At 44.6% G+C, this 19,277-nt stretch overlaps 1 protein-coding gene across 1 annotated transcript; it reads right to left on the reverse strand.

Annotated features, from left to right (window-relative positions):
* Positions 1–601: 601 nt before the first annotated feature.
* LOC132568861 (carbonyl reductase [NADPH] 1-like) lies at positions 602–18,989 on the reverse strand. The gene is made up of 3 exons (XM_060235048.1): positions 18,667–18,989; positions 11,948–12,058; positions 602–678 (listed from the first exon to the last, which is right to left on the reverse strand). Exons 1-3 carry the CDS (start codon positions 18,950–18,952, stop codon positions 602–604), a joined length of 474 nt encoding a protein of 157 aa, XP_060091031.1. The 5' UTR covers positions 18,953–18,989.
* Positions 18,990–19,277: the final 288 nt, after the last annotated feature.

The following is a 19,277-nucleotide window of genomic DNA, read 5'->3' on the forward strand; positions in this document are numbered from 1 at the left end:
AATAGAGACTGCTAATTAGCTAACCTTCGAAAAAGAAAAATGAAATATGCAGTGCACGCAAACTCCTTAGTGGAGTACTGCAAGGTTAATAAGATATCCAGGGGGTTGCAAATACAAAAGGCGCCAGCCCTATTACCAATCTGGAAGTTTTTTGTTTTTGTTTTTAAAACGTGGATATCTGTCCTAAATAAATGTTCACAGGATTTGATGCTCTTCATAATAGAAACAGCAGGGGAGGAGATAAAGATACTGGATGAGGAGATAGACAAATTACAAGAGGTTCTTAGAAATCAGAGTGCTGACATGGAGGCATTTGGCAAAAAACTATTGGAATTAGAAAAAGAAATTAAAGAACTGGAGGATAAAATTAGAGAGAACAAAATTAGGAAGTTTCAGAGGGACATTAAAGATTATGAAAATGAAAGAGTGTATAGTTGGTTATCAGAAGGTAATGAAATTGTTAATAGCAAAAGGAATAAGAAGAGAATTACTTGGGCAGTTCAGTTTACTTCTAAGTCAGAGGGCATAGAAAGTGAAGAATCAGGAGGAGAGGGCACTAGTTCAAATACACAGAAGAGGCCTTTTTTAGGAAGAGGAGGAATTATAAAATGCCTGCAGATGTGGGACCCTTTGCCTCCGAGGCGAAACACAAGGCGTTGCTGATAGTCAACTTGTCCTCTAGGGTATTAACAGAAATGGAACAGAAGGTACTTAACTTAGGAGTTAACTTTATTCCCACACATAAATATGACAGATTTGCAACTAGAATTGATGTTTATAAATTAATCAGACAGCTTAAATTTAAGCTTAAAAGTGCACTTTGGAGACACAATGAGAACTACTAGTAAGTTTGTAAATAAATCTTCATTTGTACCAAATGTTGTAGATCCATCCATAGTTACGTTTGAAAGATTGTTACTCCAGGAGATAGAGAAAATGAAAAAAGAGCACCAATGGCATCATAATAATCTTAAGAGAAAGGAGTTTTTGGCAGTAGAAGGATTAGCACAGGATCGATCCATCATTATAAAACCTGCGGACAAAGGTGAAGCAACTGTTATTCTAAATACTGAGGATTACATGGCAATGGTCTATAAATTGCTGCAGAACCAGGAGCATTACAAGCATATTGAGTATGATCCCACAGAACAGATTAAAAGACTAATTAGGATCATAGTCACGGAAGTCAATAACCTTGGGCACTTGAATGATGCCACCACAAAATTTCTCATTAAGGAGTATGTTAGGGCACCAATTTTTATGTGCTACATAAAAAGGGATCGCCACCTCCTGGGAGACCCATTGTGTCTGCTGTGAACTCCTCTTTTGAGCCTATAGCTCAGTACATTGATTCATTTCTACAGCCTTTTGTAGTTAAAACAGATACTTATCTGAAAGATACTAAGCATTTAATTTCTTTGATAGAAGGTATGAGAGTAACAGAGAATGTAGTCTTAATGGCAATAGATGTAGCCCTTTACACTAATATACCATTGCAGGAGGCAAGGAGAGTGATAGAAGATGTCTTAGATCAGAGAGTAGAAAAGCAACCTCCTTTTTATGTATTAGATAGATAGATAGATAGATAGATGAATTTATTGTCATTGTTCTCAACAAAAAGAGAGCAACGAAATGAGGTGCTCTTCCACAAACATACCAACACATCAAACACACATATTCATAAACCATTTAAATACATCTGAAACCATTAAACCATTTAAACCATTAAAACCATTTAAATACATCTAAAACGGATAAACATTCATAAAACCATTAAAACCATTTAAACCCTTAATTAAACATTCATAAAACCATTAAACATTCATAAAACCATTAAAACCATTTAAACCATTAAATACATCTAAAACAGATAATCCTTCATAACCCTGCATTTAACCTAACCACAGCACTTGGATAGAAACTGTCCTTAAATCTGTTTGTCCTAGCCTTCAACACTCTATATCGTCTACCTGACGGTAAGATCTCAAAAAGCAAATGGCCCAGATGTGTATGGTCCCTTAGGATCATTTGTATCTTCCTTTTACATGCCATATTATACAGATCCACCAATGAGGGGAGAGAACATCCACAAATCTTTTGTGCTCTTCTCGTCACTCTTTGGAGCACCCTTCTCTCTGCTTCCGTGCAGCTCCCAAACCACGCGCAGAGGCAATAAGATAAAATGCTCTCAATGGAACTACGATAAAAGGCAACCAGCAGACTCCCTGACAGTTGTAGTGATCTTAAGAGTCTTAAGTAGTATAGTCGTTGCTGGGCCTTTTTCTCTAGAGCTAAAGTATTTGCCCCCCATGTTAGATCCTGTTTCATGGTAATTCCCAGAAACTTCCATTCTGTCACCTGTTCTACCATAACACCATCAATAAACAACGGCTGGGTGTCCAAACTACTCTTCCTGTAATCCACTATAATTTCCTTCGTCTTATTTATATTTAAAATAAGATTATTTACTTTACACCAAAGGGACAGCTGTTGAACTTCCCTCCTGTACGCAGACTCATCATCTTCAGAGATGAGCCCTACCAACGTTGTATCATCTGCATACTTAATGATTTTGTTACTCAGACTGCTGGAAACACAATCAGATGTGTAAATAGTGAAAAGAAGTGGACTCAAGACACATCCCTGAGGGGTGCCAGTATTTAAGATCTTCACGGAGGAAATATATCCATCCATTTTAACCCTTTGTGAACGACCTGACAAAAAATTCAAAATCCACTCACATATAGAGTCCGACAGCTTCAAATCTTTAAGCTTAGACAACAATCTATGGGGTGATATTGTATTAAAAGCAGAACTAAAATCTGCAAACAACATTCTAACATACGTCCCCTTTTTATCCAAATGCGATAAAGCAGTATAAAGAACAGTATTATTGGAACTGTTGGACTTTTTGTTTGAAAAAAAATTACTTTAGATTTGGGGAAGATTTTTATTTACAGTTGTCAGGTGTAGCAATGGGAAGTCTGTTGGCTCTCAATGTAGTGAATTTGTATATGGATTTTTTTGAAATAAAGTTTATTATGGATGCATATAACAATACTTGTCAAAATTACATTGTTTAAAAGATATATTGATGATTTGCTTATTTTATATGAAGATCATGGAACTGCAGATGAATTCTTAAGTTGGATGAATGGGCTTCATGATAACATCAAGTTTGAAGGAAAGTGGGATGCAAAGAGGATTCATTATTTAGATACAACAGTAGAGAAGGATGAGGAAAATAGTCTTTTTGTTAAAACATATAGTAAGCCAACAGACAGAAACAGATATCTACATTTTCATTTCTATCACCCTAAGCCAGGGTTTCCCAAACTTTTATTTCCCGTGGCCTGGTTATTTTTACACTTCTCCTTCGTGGCCCACTAAAATTCAGAGGTGGAGCCAGGAGATTTTGGGGGTGGAGCCGGGAGACAGGAATTGTGTCATTTCCAGTGGTGTCACTTCCAGGTCAAGGGCTAAGTGATGCCATTTCCGGGGCACACTGAACCAAAACTCCACCTTTTCCTGTGATGTCACTTCCAGGGCACTCCCCCAAACCTGCATCTTTTTCTGAAGTAACTTCGTTTTCAGAAAAATCTCTCTGAAACTCATGTTGAGCCAAAATGGGGGTGGAAAGTGGCTGGTCTGAAACTTTTTCATACATTCCCAGGGTCCTCTCTTTCCACCTATACACCCGCATGCACCTATCTGTTTGTGTGTTCTTCTCCAGCTTGCAAGCACTCCTAATACCCATGTTCAATTACCAGCCCCACCTACACACCCCTTTCTCAATAGCATTGGCCAGTGTATGCAGTTGGGAGTGCTATTGCCATTGCCATCAGGAATGTCAGCACTGTATACCACCCACACTGGGTCCTGGCAGCTGCTCTACTTCAAAATATGCTGACACATTTAGTAGGCCCTTCCTTCAGCTGCTACTATTGGAACCCTGCCTCAAGCTACAACCAAGCTTGCTTGGTTTCAAGAAAATCTTTCGACAGCTAGTTTTCATACTTTTCCTTGGCTGAAACAATGGGAAATTGCTGTGAATTAATTTCATGTTATATGAAGTTCATACAAGCTTTTCTGCAGTTATCCCAAAAAAGGATATTTGTGAGGGGCTTGCAGCTTTTTACTGGCTGTGTTTCCCATGCCTTTAAAAGCAACCTGTTGTGCAGATACTAAGCCAGTGAACTTCTTTTATCCTTTTTAATATTTACAGGAGGAGTTTAATTTTGGTGTCAGACAGCTGTTAAAAGCAGGACCAGTAAAATGGAGCCAAGTTCACAGTACCATCACTTCCAGTGCTGTTGAGATATACAACAGTAATCTCCAATAATCTCTTTCTGCCCCACACCTCTCACTCACACACACAGAAATCTCATAGAAAGGCCAGTTGACTACAACTGGGGGTACCAAATTTTCATTGGCAGAGCTCCTATGTCTGCAACAACAGTATGATGAACAGAAAAGTTTCATCCAGTAAAAATGGAAGGAAAGAAAGAAAGAGAAAAGAAAAGAAAGAAAAAGAAAGAAAGAACGAAAGAAAGAAAGAAAGAAAGAATGAAATGGAAGGAAAGGAAAAGGAAGACATGGAAAGAAAGAACATAAGAGAAGCCATGTTGGATCAGGCCAGTGTACCATTCAGTCCAAAATTCACTCATACAATGCCCCAAAAAACACCAGAATGTCCACCAGTGGGGTCAGGGCACTAGAAGCCCTCCCGTTGTTGCTCCCCTCCACCCAGCACCAAGAATACAGACAGAGCATCACTTGCAGGGACAGAATGAAAGAAAGGGTGGGGGGGCAAAGAAAAAAAAAAGCCTTACCATCAGATGACCCCAGCCAGCAACAATTCTGCCCAGGGGTCATTTGGTAAAAAAAATAGCTACTGGCATGTCCACTCACCACCCCTCCTGGCTGAAAAAAACACCCCCCCCTTCTTTGCCACCCAGGCTTTTCGGGGACATCTCCCCAAAAGAACATACTGCAAGGCACATGAAAGCACATACCTTGAAGAACACTTCATAGGTATAAAGTACCAGTGGATGCCAGCTTTTCTCTCAAACACTGGGGTGGGGGGGGGGAGAGAAGGAAGGAAGGAGAGGCAGCCCAGCTCCTCTCTTCACAACACAGAGACGGGGGAAGGAAGGAAGCCAAACGGAGCTCATGCTTTGCAGCCTGTGTCAGTCTTCAATGCTAGCTTTTCTCTGCACAACACAGAGACAGGGGAAGGAAGGAAGCCAAGGAAGGATTACTGTAGAGAAGCAGAAAAATTAACAAGATAGTTTGTATCCAGGCAGTATCCAATTGAGGTAGTTAGAAAGGCTAGGGGCAGAGCAGAGAGGAGGGATGGAAGCTGGTTTAAAAATAGATTTTCCACTTTATTAAATAATTGCAGCCAGAACTTAAAACCTAGAGCATGGTTTTCTGGCAGATTGCAACCTAGTGAGCTTTAAGGCAGAGTGAGGATTTTTATCACTTCTATTTGAATCTTTCACCATACCATCATGGTTCTCACGTAGAGAAGTTCACCAAAAATGAATAGTTTTTTCACTAACAAACTGGCCATGAGGCCCATCAGCACTTGTGGGCAAAAGTGCTAAGTAAGCTGGAGTCTCTGCACCCTCATTTGGAGATTTGTGGCCTTGGGGACCACCCACATCAGTTCTGACCCACCCAGGGCAACAAACATTCAGTAGAATACTATCAGCTTTTCTGTCTCCTTTAGCAGTCTTGCATAAAATCTGGACAAGACTGTCACTCCAATTTTTGACACTCCATAAGGCATATTTGGTCAGCCCTCCTGCTCACATACTCCCTTCTTGATATCTTCCACAAACTTTTTCATGAGTTTAACAAGCTTCTGTTTCATGAGTGTATCATTTTGAAACTTCTGCTGTAGGTCTTCACTACACTTGACAAGTGTTCAGACACTCTAGATACAGGCTAAATACATTCACAATCCGGCCTATGATAACAGACATCTAATGGTCAGTAATGCTATTTAGAGTATTAAAACAAGGTCACATGGCAATAGAACATATGAACATATGAAGCTGCCTTATACTGAATCAGACCCTTGGTCCATCAAAGTCAGTATGTCTTCTCAGTTGTAATCCAACAATTTATTTAAAGTCCTCCAGATCTCAGTAATCCATCTCTAATCCATAAGTGAAGGTAAAAATCAAAAATTAATCCAGTATAGGGTTATATAGGGTTCTAGATCCAGTCAGTAATTTTAAAATCCGCCAAAAAAAAATGAAACCATCCTCTTTACAGACTTTATGGGCTCCCCAATTGTTCTTTCTAAAGTCAGCAATGTGACTCCTTGAAAACCGGTATTCAAACCAGGCACCTCTGACTCTTTAAATACAATGCCTCTGGAGAAATCCAGCACCAAACCAATATATCACAGTCACTTCTTTAGCTACCTTGTACCTTAAGCAGTTTTTCAAAAGCTCAGTTCACTGCTTTTTAAATATTCAATATCAAAAATCGATGTGGGTCAATCTTCATCAGGATTTAAATCTGTTAAAAGTTAACTTTGTCCTCTCATAGTCTGCTCGAAGCCTTACAGCAGGAGGAGGCTTACACACACACACACACAGACACACAGACACACACACCCATTCTCTTTATGAGCTTCCTCCGATCCCGCACCAGCCTTTGCACTTCCAGGCTTTGCTTTTCAAATATTTAAAGTGAAAAAGAGCATTTACAGTCATCAGTGTGCTTTCCAGTTCGCTTTGATCATGCAGAATTAAGATTAGAAGAAAGAAAAGTGCTGGTGTTCAACCTGAGTGCCATTTAAAAATGGCGATTGGGACAATGGGGCTCCGCAGCGTCCACGGGTCTGAGAATCAGTTGCCGCTGATGTCTCGGTCCCAGCAGACAAGCCACTTGCCTGCCAGAATCCCTCCTGGATCTTGGATTCGGGTTCCCCAGCCTGGGGAAACCCCCCGATTGGTCGATTTAAGACCGACCATCAGGAGCAAATCCGTGGTCGATCTTAACGATGGGTCACCAAGACCAGAAGTCCGGGAATAATATTTTTCTTAGCTCAAAATGGTAGTCTATGCAAGAGGTGAGGTAAGTGGGAATTTTATCAGTGTTTATGAAGATAGACCACTGAACCGTTGGTTTATTTATTTATTTATTTGGGATTTATATCCCGCCCTTCCCACGAATGGCTCAGGGCGGCTTCCAACAGTTAATCAAACATAAAATTTAAACAATTTCAAGTATAAAACAGTTAAATATTTAAACAGTTAAAAACATTAAAAACAGAGTAATTCAGTTTCCTGTAAACAGATGGCTGGCCAGTTACCTCAAGTTGTCATCCTAGCTAAATATAGGCTAGGTATAGGCTAGCCGGAAGAGGGTCGTCTTACAGGCCCTGCGGAACTGCGCCAAGTCACGCAGGGCCCTCACCTCTTCCGGCAGCTGATTCCACCATACGGGGGCCATAACGGAGAAAGCCCTTTCCCTGGTGGCTTTCAGACGGGCTTCTTTTGGCCCGGGGATAGTGAGGAGATTTTGTGTTCCTGACCTCAGTGCTCTCTGGGGAACATGTGGGGAGAGACGGTCCTTCAGGTAGGCAGGTCCCAGGCCATATAGGGCTTTAAAGGTAATAACCAGCACCTTGTACCGGACTCGGTATATCACTGGAAGCCAGTGCAGAGTCCGGAGACCCGGCTGGATGTGTTCCCACTTTGGGAGACCCAATAACAGCCGGGCCGCGGCATTCTGCACCAGCTGCAGTTTCCGGGTCCGAGACAAGGGCAGCCCCATGTAGAGGGCATTGCAGTAGTCCAACCTTGAGGTGACCGTAGCATGGATCACTGTTGCCAGGTCGTCGCGCTCCAGAAAGGGGGCCAGCTGCCTTGCCCGCCTAAGATGAAAAAATGCGGACTTGGCAGCGGCTGCTATCTGAGCCTCCATCTTTAAGGAAGGCTCCAATAGCACCCCCAAGCTCTTGACCCTGTCCGCTGCCGTGAGCGGCGCACCATCAAAAGCCGGCAGGGGGATCCCCCTCCCCGGGCCGCGGCGGCCCAAGCAAAGGACCTCTGTCTTCGTAGGATTTAACTTCAGCCCACTCAGTCTGAGCCACTCAGCCATGGCCCGTAGTGCCTGGTCAAGATTTTCCGGGGCGCAGACAGGCTGGCCATCCATCAGTAGATAGAGCTGGGTGTCATCAGCATACTGGTGACAGCCCAACCCATACCTTCGGGCAATCTGGGCAAGAGGCCGCATGTAGATGTTAAATAACATCGGGGAGAGAACCGCCCCTTGGGGCATGCCACAATCAAGTGAGCGCCTCCGAGATAGCTCCCCCCCAATTGCGACCCTTTGTCCCCGACCTTCCAGGAAAGAGGAAAGCCACTGTAAGGCCAACCCCTGAATCCCTGCGTCGGCGAGGCGGCACGTCAGTAGCCGATGGTCGACCGTGTCGAACGCCGCCGACAGGTCTAACAACATCAGCACCGCCGAGCCACCCCGATCCAGATGCCGTTGAAGGTCATCCACTAAGGCAACCAACACTGTCTCCGTCCCGTGTCCCGGGCGAAAGCCGGACTGAAATGGGTCGAGGACGGAAGTGTCATCCAGGAAGGTCTGTAACTGCTTCGCCACTGCCCTCTCAATAAGTTTACCCAGAAAGGGCAAATTTGAAACCGGCCGATAGTGTGTCAATTGGGCCGGATCTAAAGATGGCTTTTTTAAGAGGGGTCGGACCACAGCCTCTTTAAGTGGCGTTGGAAAGTGCCCTTCCATTAGGGATCTATTTATGATATCCCGCACGGGATATCTAAGATCCCCCTGGCAAGATTTAATAAGCCAGGAAGGGCATGGGTCTAATTTACAAGTTGTTGGGCGAGCAGATACAAGAATTGTGTCAACTTCCTCCAGACTGAGGGGGTCAAAGCCATCCAGTGTATAATCTGAGGACAGGCTCGGGGCCTCAGGTTCGCTAACTGTCTCCAAACTGGCAGGGGGGTCGGGGCGGAGTGATGCGACTTTATCCGCAAAAAATTTCGCAAAAGCCTCACAGCCTATTTCCAATTCAGTAGAATTTAACCTGCCTTGCGGCAGCGTAGTAAGTCCTCTAATTACGTCAAATAATTGTGCCGGGCGCGAAGTTGCGGATGCAATCTTAGCTGCAAAGAATGCTCTCTTTGCGGATTTGATTGCCATCTCATAGGCCTTCAAACTCTCTCTATAAGATGCTCGGGTCACTTCGTCTCGAGTACGCCGCCATTGCCTCTCTAGTCGTCTGAGCCCCCGCTTTTGTTGCCGCAGCTCCCGGTTAAACCAGGGCGACGGTTTCGGGCGGGGGCGCAGAGGACGCCTGGGTGCGATCTCCTCGATGGCCCTGGAGAGCCCATCGTTCCAGGACTCTACCAGACCATCCAGGGTTAAGTTAATGGATTTTATTATTGGAAAATGATTTTACTAGTTACATCCCAATCAAAGAATTTCAAGTATTCAAGAGACATTACAGAGGTTAGCTGATAGGTAGGGAGGGGGAAGGTGATACAATATCTAGTTCTTGCAGTGTAGGCTCAGTCAGGTGAATGTGAAGTAAGGGACTCTTCAAGTGGGGGGGGGGCAGACTCCTGAGAAGGGACTCTCTCTTGACAGGTAGGATGTCCTATTTTCTAGGGTAAATTATGTCACATCAAGAGATTCCAAGTATCCAATGAAAAAAGGGTGTCAAATACATGCAAACCTCAAAAAAGGAATTTTAGTTACTTTGGGCAAATGGATTTATGGCCCTATTATTGCAGAGGCTAGTTTCCCTTGAAGCTCAGGAAAGGTGATGATTTTCTCTCTATGTGTCAGGATGGATGCCCATTCATCATGTGTTTAGGATATGGTTCCACTTCGATGGCTTTCAGCAGTAATCAAAGAAAAATATAGATTCTATAATAAATAGGCTCCCTGACAGAAATGTGAGACCAGATTAGATATACCACACATCCACCAGATAGTCTTTCACCTTAATGTCTCTGCTGTCTTTCTTGAGAGACAACAGATGATATCAATCCAGTTTAGGAACTGCTGAGATGCAGGGGTGCTGTTGTCCCTTATGTGGTTTTATGGTTTTAGAACAGGACTTGAAAGAGGTTACCAAAGGGTGAAGGAATATTACAGCCTTGCCCACAATATTTCCTCTCTGGGCCTGAGTTTCTTCATTCTCAGGATCAGAAAAATAGATACCTCTTAGCCTTTCAGCAAAGTCAAAATGTCTGCCAAGCCTGACCAAACCAGATTTGGTGCCATGTTAGCCTGCTTAGGGTCTTAGAAAAGAGACCATCCCAGTTCAGGTGGGTATTGCTGTGTCATATTCCAGGGGTACATAATTATATCTTATTTTAGAGATGCATTGCTGGGTATCACCCCCCCCCCCCCAAATGAAGAGGCATAATTGTCAGGAAGGTTTAAACTCTTGAATCTCTCAGTGTAGAACATGAAGCAACTCTAGAAGTACTTACTCTAGAAGGCCAAAGTGCTGTAGGGTTTCCAGGTCCGATTCAGGAAATATCAGGGAACTTTGATGGTGGAGCCTGGAAAAAGTTTGTTGCAATCACGATTGAACTCCAGAGGAAGTTTTGGTCATCACATTAAAAGAGACCATGCTCATTTTTAATTCCTTTCTTCAATTGGAAATAATGGATGATGGGGGCACCTTCTTTTGGGGCTCATAGAACTAGATCCCCTGGTCCAATCTTTTCAAAACTTAGATTTTTTTTAGGAAACACACTAGATGCCATGCTAAAAATTTGGTGCCTCTACCTCAAAAAACAGCTCCCCAGAGTCCCAGATACCCATGGATTGATTCTCTATTATACCCTATGGGGACCAGTCTCCATAGGGTATAGTGGAGTGTTCAGCAGACATCTTCCCCCAGCTATCTGCTAACCCTGAAGCAGGGGGGCCCCTCTGCCCTCAACTGTGGATTGGCAACCCCAAAGTGCTGAGAAGATATAATAAGAAAAATACTATCTTTGGGTAAGGAAGAAAACATGCTTCCTACATCTATTTCTTTTCTCCATTTCTGTTATGGCCTGTCTCATGATGCAGGCATGCTTTCATGAGTCCCTCATACAAACACCATCTCTCAAGCCTAGCCCCCCTGAAAGGTCTCTGTTTGTCACATAGTCAAAGGAGCCTGATTTTATGCATTTTATTGAGACAATTTCATGGGGGAGGGGAGCTGGGTTAGTCCATGGCAGCCCACACAACAGTCTTGCGCTACTTGGGTGACTAATGATTGTTTAAGTTGAGAAAGTTTAAAAAGGTAAAGGTAGTCCCTGGTAGTCTTTGATAGGTAACTGAGTTGTTACCAACCCATGGGGTGATGTCACATCACAACGTTTTCTTGGCAGACTTTTTGTTAAGGGGTGGTTTGCCATTGCCTTCCCCAGTCATCTACACTTTATCCCCAGCAAAGTGAGTACTCATTCTACTGATCTCAGAAGGATGGAAGGCTAAGTCAACCCTGAGCTGGCTACCTGAACCCAGCTTCCACTGTGATCAAACTTAGGCTGTGAGCAGAGTTTGGACTGCAGATCTTCAGCTTACCACTCTGTGCCTTGGGGCTCAGCTTATGTCACAATAAATGTATTAGCTTTACAGGTACAGCTACAGAGACTGGACTCAGGACTTCCAGTTCTGGAGGACAGTAACACAATTCTTAATGACAACTGGCAAAGTGAAATAGCGGTATAGATAATGAATAGAACTCAGTTAATGGCAGCAACAGTGAGCAACACACACAAAAAGAATTAATGGATCTTCAGGTTGCAAAACACTTCAGAATTGTTAAACTGGAACATAAGGTCCTGCTCCAGGAGTGTTTTGTGGCCTGTGGAATGAGGCAAAAGAGAGTCTCCTCCTGATGGCAAAGTTTGTTATTACAGGCCAAAAGTGTACAGCTTACCTTGCAGTTTTATGAGTGCTAATAATAACTCCTTGCAAATATTTCTAGTCCCAAAGAAGTTTGTTTTCACTGTTATTTTAGCTATTATATGAAATGGGGTGGGATCATCATCTTTTGCAGGGGAAAACAAATGTAGGAATTGTTTGAAAAGACACAAACATACACAATATCATATAGTGCAAATGATATTCTGGATTTCCATCTGAATAAGTAGAAATAATTTTGTGTTACAGCACTCACCTGCTTAGTACTGTGACACACTTGGGTAACAGCTACTAGGATTCACTTGATTTGCCCCATGTCCAACTTTACCTTCAATCTTTTTTTGTATATAAAGAAGCATTGGAGTATTCTTTTTCTTGATTTCATTGGTTCAGCCAAACAATCCATTGCTTTACACAAGCTCTTAAGCTTCAAAAAGAATATTTATGTATATTTATTAAAATATTGTTTGCCCACTTTTTGGTACAAATACACCCAAAATTGCTTATGATCACATAACAATGTACTGAAACTTGCACAATTAAAGCAATGTGGAACACTCACTGTTTTAACATTAGAGTAAAAAATCACAAGCAACATAAAACCATAAAATCAGTCCCACAAAAACTGTGTGAGAAACAGCTCTGTGTTGAAAGATATAATATGGATTACACCAGGGGTGTCAAGGATGTGGCCCGGGGGCCGAATCAGGTCCCCGGAGGGCTCCTATTAGGCCCATGAGCAACTGGCTCTTGTTTGCTTCCTTCTTCCCCTCTTTTGCTTCCTTCTGCATTTCATCTTGCTTTGCAAGGCTTGCTCAATCGCACAGAAGCTACTGAGCAAAACCTCTATTTTCTCCATTGGTTGAGGCTCATCCCCCCTCCTGGTCTCCTGGAGAAGGAAGGAAAGAGCCAGAGCTTCCTTTGCTCAGTTCCCTGGATCCCATGGGAGAGATACAAAAAAAGCACTTTTAAGGCCAACAAGTGCTAACATTTTAAGGTTTTATTTTAAGTTTTTTTAAAAAATTGTTAGTTGTGTTTGTCTGTGTCCTTTATTATTTATTTATTACATTAAATTTATATCCCACCCTCTCCGCAAGCGGACTCAGGGCGGCTAACAATCAGTTATATAAAACAATTTAAAAACAATAAAATACATTTAAAACATTTTATGGTGCTATACATTTCTTTTTCTGTTGATGATCGATCCCATGATATTCGTAGCTCCTCTCAGCGGTGAGAGGTGATGGTTCTATCCCAGATTCAGATGTTGAAGGCCTGTTGAAACAGTTCAGTTTTACAGGCCCTGTGGAATTGTGAAAGATCCCACAGGGCCCTTGTGGCCTCCGGGAGGGCATTCCACATTTCTGGTGCCATCACCAAAAAAACTCTAGCCCGAGTGGAGCATAGCCTGGCTTCCTTTGGTCCAGGGATGGACAATAGATTTTGTGTTCCTGAACGCAGTGCTCTCTGGGGAACATGTGGAGAAAGGCGGTCCCATAGATAGGCAGGTCTCTGACCATAAAGGGATTTAAAGATTATAACCAACACCTTGAAATGGACTTGGGACACAATAGGCAGCCAGTGCAGCTCTTTCAGCACTGGCTGAATGTGCTCCTATCTAGGGAGCCCCATCAACAGCCATGCTGCAGTGTTCTGCACTAGCTGTAGTCTCTGGGTTAGGGTCAAGGGTAGCCCCAGGTAGAGAGCATTACAGTGTTTTGTTCTTGAGGTGATCGTAGCATGGATCATAGCTAAGTCATCATGCTCTAGAAAAGGGGTCAGCTGCCATACTCGCTGAAGATGAAAAAAAGGTGAATTTAGTAGTAGCTGCTACCTGGGCCTCCATTGTCAGAGATGACTTCAGGAGCACTCCCAAGCTCTTAACCTTGGGGGCTGGTATTAGTGGCACCCCATCAAGAGCCGGCAAGGGGATCACCTTTCCCGGGCCACCCTGACGCAGATAGAGGACCTCCATCTTCGTCGGATTCAGCTTCAACCAACTCAGCCTGAGCCAAGATGCTACAGCTTGAAGATCCAGGTGTAGATTTTCCGGGATACAGTCAAAATGGTCACCCATCAATAGATAGAGCTGGGTGTCATTCGCATATTGGTGACAACCCAGCCCATACCTACTGACAATCTGGGCAAGGGGGCGCATGTAGATGTTAAATAACATCGGGGACAGAACCGCAACCTGTGACATGCCACATATAAGTGGGTGCCTTTGGGATGATTCGCCCGGGCCATGGGACGGAAACAGTCTTGGTCGCCCTCATAGATGACCTCCGACGGCAACTGGACCGGGGCGGCTCGGCAGTATTGCTGCTGCTCGACCTGTCGGCGGCGTTCGACACCGTCGACCATCGGCTGCTGACCCGCCGCCTCGCCGACGCAGGAATTCAGGGGCTAGCCTTACAGTGGCTCTCCTCCTTCCTTGAAAATCGGGGACAAAGGGTGGCAGTTGGGGGGAAGCTGTCTCAGAGACACCCTCTTCATTGTGGGGTGCCTCAGGGGGCAGTCCTCTCCCCGATATTGTTTAATATCTTTATGCGCCCCCTTGCCCAGATTGCGCGGAGGTATGGGCTCGGCTGTCACCAGTACGCTGATGATACCCAGCTCTATCTATTGATGGAAGGCCGGACTGGCGATGTCCCTATAAATTTGGACTGGGCGCTACAAGCTGTGGCTGGCTGGCTCAGGCTGAGTGGGCTGAAATTGAATCCAACGAAGACTGAGGTCCTTTGCGTGGGCTGAGACGGACCGGGAGGGGAGATCATTCTGCCGGCCTTTGACGGTGCGCCACTGATACCAGTGCGCAGGGTCAAGAGCTTGGGGGTGCTACTGGAATCCTCGCTATCAATGGAGGCCCAGATAGCTGCCACCGCAAGATCCGCCTTCTTTCATCTTAAGAGGGCGAGGCAGTTGGCTCCCTTCTTGGAACGCGACGACCTAGCAACTATGATCTACGCAACGGTCACCTCAAGATTAGACTACTGCAATGCCCTCTACATGGGGCTGCCCTTGTGTCGAACACGGAGACTTCAGGTAGTGCAGAATGCGGCGGCCAGGCTGCTGGTGGGACTACCTAGATGGGAACACGTGCGGCCTGTGCTGCGGGATCTGCATTGGCTGCCGATTGTCTACCGTGTTCGCTATAAGGTGCTGGTTATCACCTTTAAAGTCCAAATGGCCAAGGACCTGCCTACCTAAGGGACCGCCTCTTCCCATATATTCCCCAGAGAGCACTAAGATCCAGCTCCCAAAACCTCCTACAAATCCCTGGGCCAAGAGAGGCCAGACTGAAGATAACTCGGGAGCAAGCCTTTTCACTAATGGCCCCTCGTTGGTGGAACCAACTTCCAGAGATGGTGCGAGCCCTGCGGGACTTGAACCAGTTCCGCAGGGCTTGCAAAACCTCTCTTTTTCAGCTCGCATTTAAAACAGGACCAGACCAAACTGATTAATTATTGTAATTTTAGCCATCTCATGTGTAATTGGAACTGATGTATGATAATGCGTAAATTGTGACCGATAGAAGTATAGCACCTATTTCTATCTATTTTTCTATTTTCTATTTTTAAACTTTAATTAATTTATAACTGTACCATTTAAATCATTGTGTATCTGTTTTAACTAAATCATGGCTTGCCATGTCTGTGAGCCGCCCTGAGCCCGCCTTTTGGCGGGGGAGGGCGGGATATAAGAATAAAATTTGATTTGATTTGATGATTCTTCCCCTACCACCACCCTTTGTCCCCGACCTTGGAGAAAGGAGGTCAGCCATTGCAAGGCAGACCCCTGAATCCCCATGTTGGCAAGGTGGCTAGACAGTAACTGGTGGTCAACCGTGTTGAACGCGGCTGACAGATCTAATAGTAGCAGTACTGCTGAGCCACCCCGGTCCAGATGTGGCATGAGGTCATCCATGAGGGCAACCAAAACCATCTCCATCCCATGACCTGGTTGAAAGCTGGACTGGAATGGATCCAGTGCGAAAGTGTCATTCAGGAATCCCTGTAGCTGGATCGCCACCACCCGCTCTATGACCTTACCCAAAAAGGGAAAGTTCGACACCAGCCGATAATTCGCCAATATAGCTGGGTCTGCAGATGGTTTTTTTCAAGAGTGGACCGACCACAGCCTCTTTAAGAAGTGTGGGGAAGATCCCTTCTAAGAGGGATCTGTTGATAATAGCCTATAGTGGCTCACATAGCGTCGCCTGGCTAGCTCTTATAAGCCAGGACGGGCATGGATCCAATCCACAGGTAGTAGGGTGTACAGCAAAAAGGATCCTGTTAACCTCCTCCAGGCTGAATGGAGTGAAGGAATCAAGAAGAGGACTAGAAGACGTGCTTGGTGCCTCAAGTTCTTTCACTGTATCAATTATGGTGGGGAGGTCGTGGCAAAGCGACAAAATCTTATCCGTGAAAAAACTCGCAAAAGCCTCACAACCAATTTCCAATTCTCTAATGTTCGGTTTACCTTGTGGTAAAGTTGTTAATGACCGAATTATACTAAATAATTGGGCTGGGCGCGAGGTTGCAGACGCAATCCAGGACGCAAAATAAACCTTTTTTGTGGCCTGGGCTGCCATCTCATAGGTCTGCATAAATGACCTAAAGGTGTTCTTGTAGCCTCGTCCCGAGTACGTCACCACTGCCTCTCTAGTCGTCTTAATTGCCATTTCATCGATCACAGCTTCGGGGTGTACCACGGTGTGGACTGTGAGCAGGGATGAAGAGGATGTAGAGGAGCGATCTCATTGATGGCTGAAGAGAGCTGGCTATGCCAGATCTCCTCAAGCTCATCCAATGAGTCACCAGAGGGCCAGGGATCCCGCAAAGCCATTTGAAGCTGCATAGGGTCCATCTGGCTTCGTGTTTGAGCCAAAATTTGCTCACCGCCTAAACGGGGTAGAAGTGAAGTATCCACACGAGCCTTCAGGGCATAGTGGTCAGAAATCTGATCCACTGCAACTCCCGCCGCAAAGATCAGGTCTAATGTGTGAGCAGCCTGATGTGTGGGCATTGTTATATATTGGGAGAGTCCCAGTGCTGCCATGGAAGACACTAGGTCCGCCGCCCGAGTAGAAGCCATGTCCTCGGCATGGACATTGAAGTCACCCAGGACAATAAGTTGAGGGTGCTCCAGTGCCCAGCCTGCTACGGCCTCCATCAGGGACGGTAAGGCACTGGCTGGTGCGTTAGGTAGACGGTACACCAGCCAGATTGCCAAACTCTCTCCAACATCCCACATCAGGCCAGCACACTCCATGACAGTGATCTTTGGAGACAGGAGCACCTTGAAGGAGCAATCCTCCCATATGAAAAAAGCCACCCCTCCCCCCCACTAGTCTGTGCCTGGTGGAGGACAGAGAACTCAGGTGGAGCCACTTGGGAGAGAGCCACTGTTTCCCTGTCCTGCACCCAGGTCTCCATCACGCAAGCCAGGTCCATGTCCTGCCTAGATAGAAAATCCTGCAGGACTGAGGTCTTATTATTTATAGACCTGGCATTGCACAGCACTAGGGATGGAGGTGAGTGTTTCCACTTGGCTCCCATACCTGCTATCCTTGGGATGGGACACAAGCTGGAAAGTGAGCGAGCCCTCCTATGTCTCAGTCTCCTTCCGTTCCAACTCTGTACTTTCCCCTCTCCAGGAGCACTGGAATCCCCTGACCAGACATCTCTCACTGATTATCTTCGCTAAGCCTCGCTTTAAAAAGTTTATATCTCTGCTACCTAATTTTAAATAGGTATACACAAGGCCTGGCCCTACATGGCCCAGCTGGGCCCAACAAGGTCTCATTTATGTCAGATCTGACCCTCCTAACAAATGAGTTTGACATCCCTGGATTACACAGTATCAATCAAGTCCTAAACTATAGAGCAGAGGTTACTCAAATGTGTCCAAATTATGCCACAAACTGTCTAAACTCTAGGGCAGTTTGTCAGCAAGCACTTTACCCAGAACACTTTGGCATATATTATTATTATCACATGTTTATTGTCTGATTACTGTGAATGGGCCCATCACAGTTGCCTCATCCAATGCTAGTTGTGGGTTTGTCACTTGTTACATTTAGGTGTGTTAACAAAGGAAGGTTATGTTTCTAATGACTCTCTGAATAAGTGATTCACCTGCAGAGGTGGGGCAGGAGGGCCAGTTGATGTATGTATGAGAAGCAGCATTTTGCTCTTGGAAAAACCAAAGAGAGAGAAAGACACAAAGCACCATGACTTTTTTTGAGCAAGAACTCACAAGAATGCAGTTCCAACTGGCTTGGCACTAGGTGGTGTGGCCTAATATGCTAATAAGTTCCTGCTGGACTTTTTCTACAAAGAAACCCTGCAAAGCACACAGTTGCTAGCTGGAGTTAGTTGAAACTGGAATGCAGCTTTAGGAGTGTATCTGATTTATTCTCTGCTGGGTCTTCTCCCTAATCTTGGAAAACCTGATTTCCTCACTCATATTTTGCTTGTGTATTTGTAAGTAAAGCAAATGCTATAGGAAGATGCTAAAAGTCTCCAAGGTTTTCTCATATAAAAGAAGCTTGACTAGGTAATACTACTGCTCAGGGAAGTGGAAAGAACCTGCCAATATGACATTAGAGTAAATAAAAGTTTCTTTGAGCACATGCAGACTAGATTTTTCCCACTGAGTAAAATACACTGAGGACTCCCTAGTCATCAGCAATTGGGAAACAACTATTAAATAGATGATGTATTGTTTTACCTTTGAAAGCAATCCCTGCATTGTTGACGAGCACATTCAAGCCTCCATACTTCTCCTTCAGGAAGTCGCGCAGGCTTCGGATACTCTGCAAGTCATTGGTGTCCAGCTGGTGGAAAAGCAGCTTCAGCCCTTCTGCTTGCAGCTCTGCCACTGCTGCCTTGCCCCTCTCCACATCACAGGCTGTCTGGTACACATCTCCAGAGAACTGCTTGCACAGAGACCACACAATAGTAAACCCAATGCCTCTGTTGGCTCCGGTTTCCACGGCTACTGGTTTGCTGGGCATTTTCCTTTACATATGAAACCATACAGGAATAAGGAAGACACCCACATAACAAAAACACATGTTATTAAGCTATATATTATTACTTAGTCTCAAGTAGCTTTGTACTTCGGTGGAATAATACCATAGGAACAATTATGTCGGTCTTTATGGGAAAACTAATAGAGTCTTGTGGCACCTTAAAGTCTAATGTATTTTTTGTGGCCTATGCTTGCATGAGGTAAAGCCAATCTTATACAAACATGAAATGGTCAGCTAAGAGGGTAGGTATATAAACCTTGATTACAAAGAGAAGAAACCATTTGCTTTTCTGGAACCCATGGTCTGA

This window comes from Heteronotia binoei, chromosome 3, assembly GCF_032191835.1.
Source record: "Heteronotia binoei isolate CCM8104 ecotype False Entrance Well chromosome 3, APGP_CSIRO_Hbin_v1, whole genome shotgun sequence".
Lineage (NCBI taxonomy): Eukaryota > Metazoa > Chordata > Lepidosauria > Squamata > Gekkonidae > Heteronotia > Heteronotia binoei.

What these genes read in the sequence shown, in the direction of transcription:
- LOC132568861 (XM_060235048.1), bottom strand. Translation starts at nt 18,952, where the DNA reads ATGCCCAGCAAACCAGTAGCCGTGGAAACCGGAGCCAACAGAGGCATT. An exon ending in TGCAGGGATTGCTTTCAAAG is followed by an intron (nt 12,059 to 18,666) that starts GTAAAACAATAC and finishes CCCCTGCAAAAG; the next exon opens with ATGATGATCCCACCCCATTT. An exon ending in AGCACTCATAAAACTGCAAG is followed by an intron (nt 679 to 11,947) that starts GTAAGCTGTACA and finishes TTAATACCCTAG; the next exon opens with AGGACAAGTTGACTATCAGC.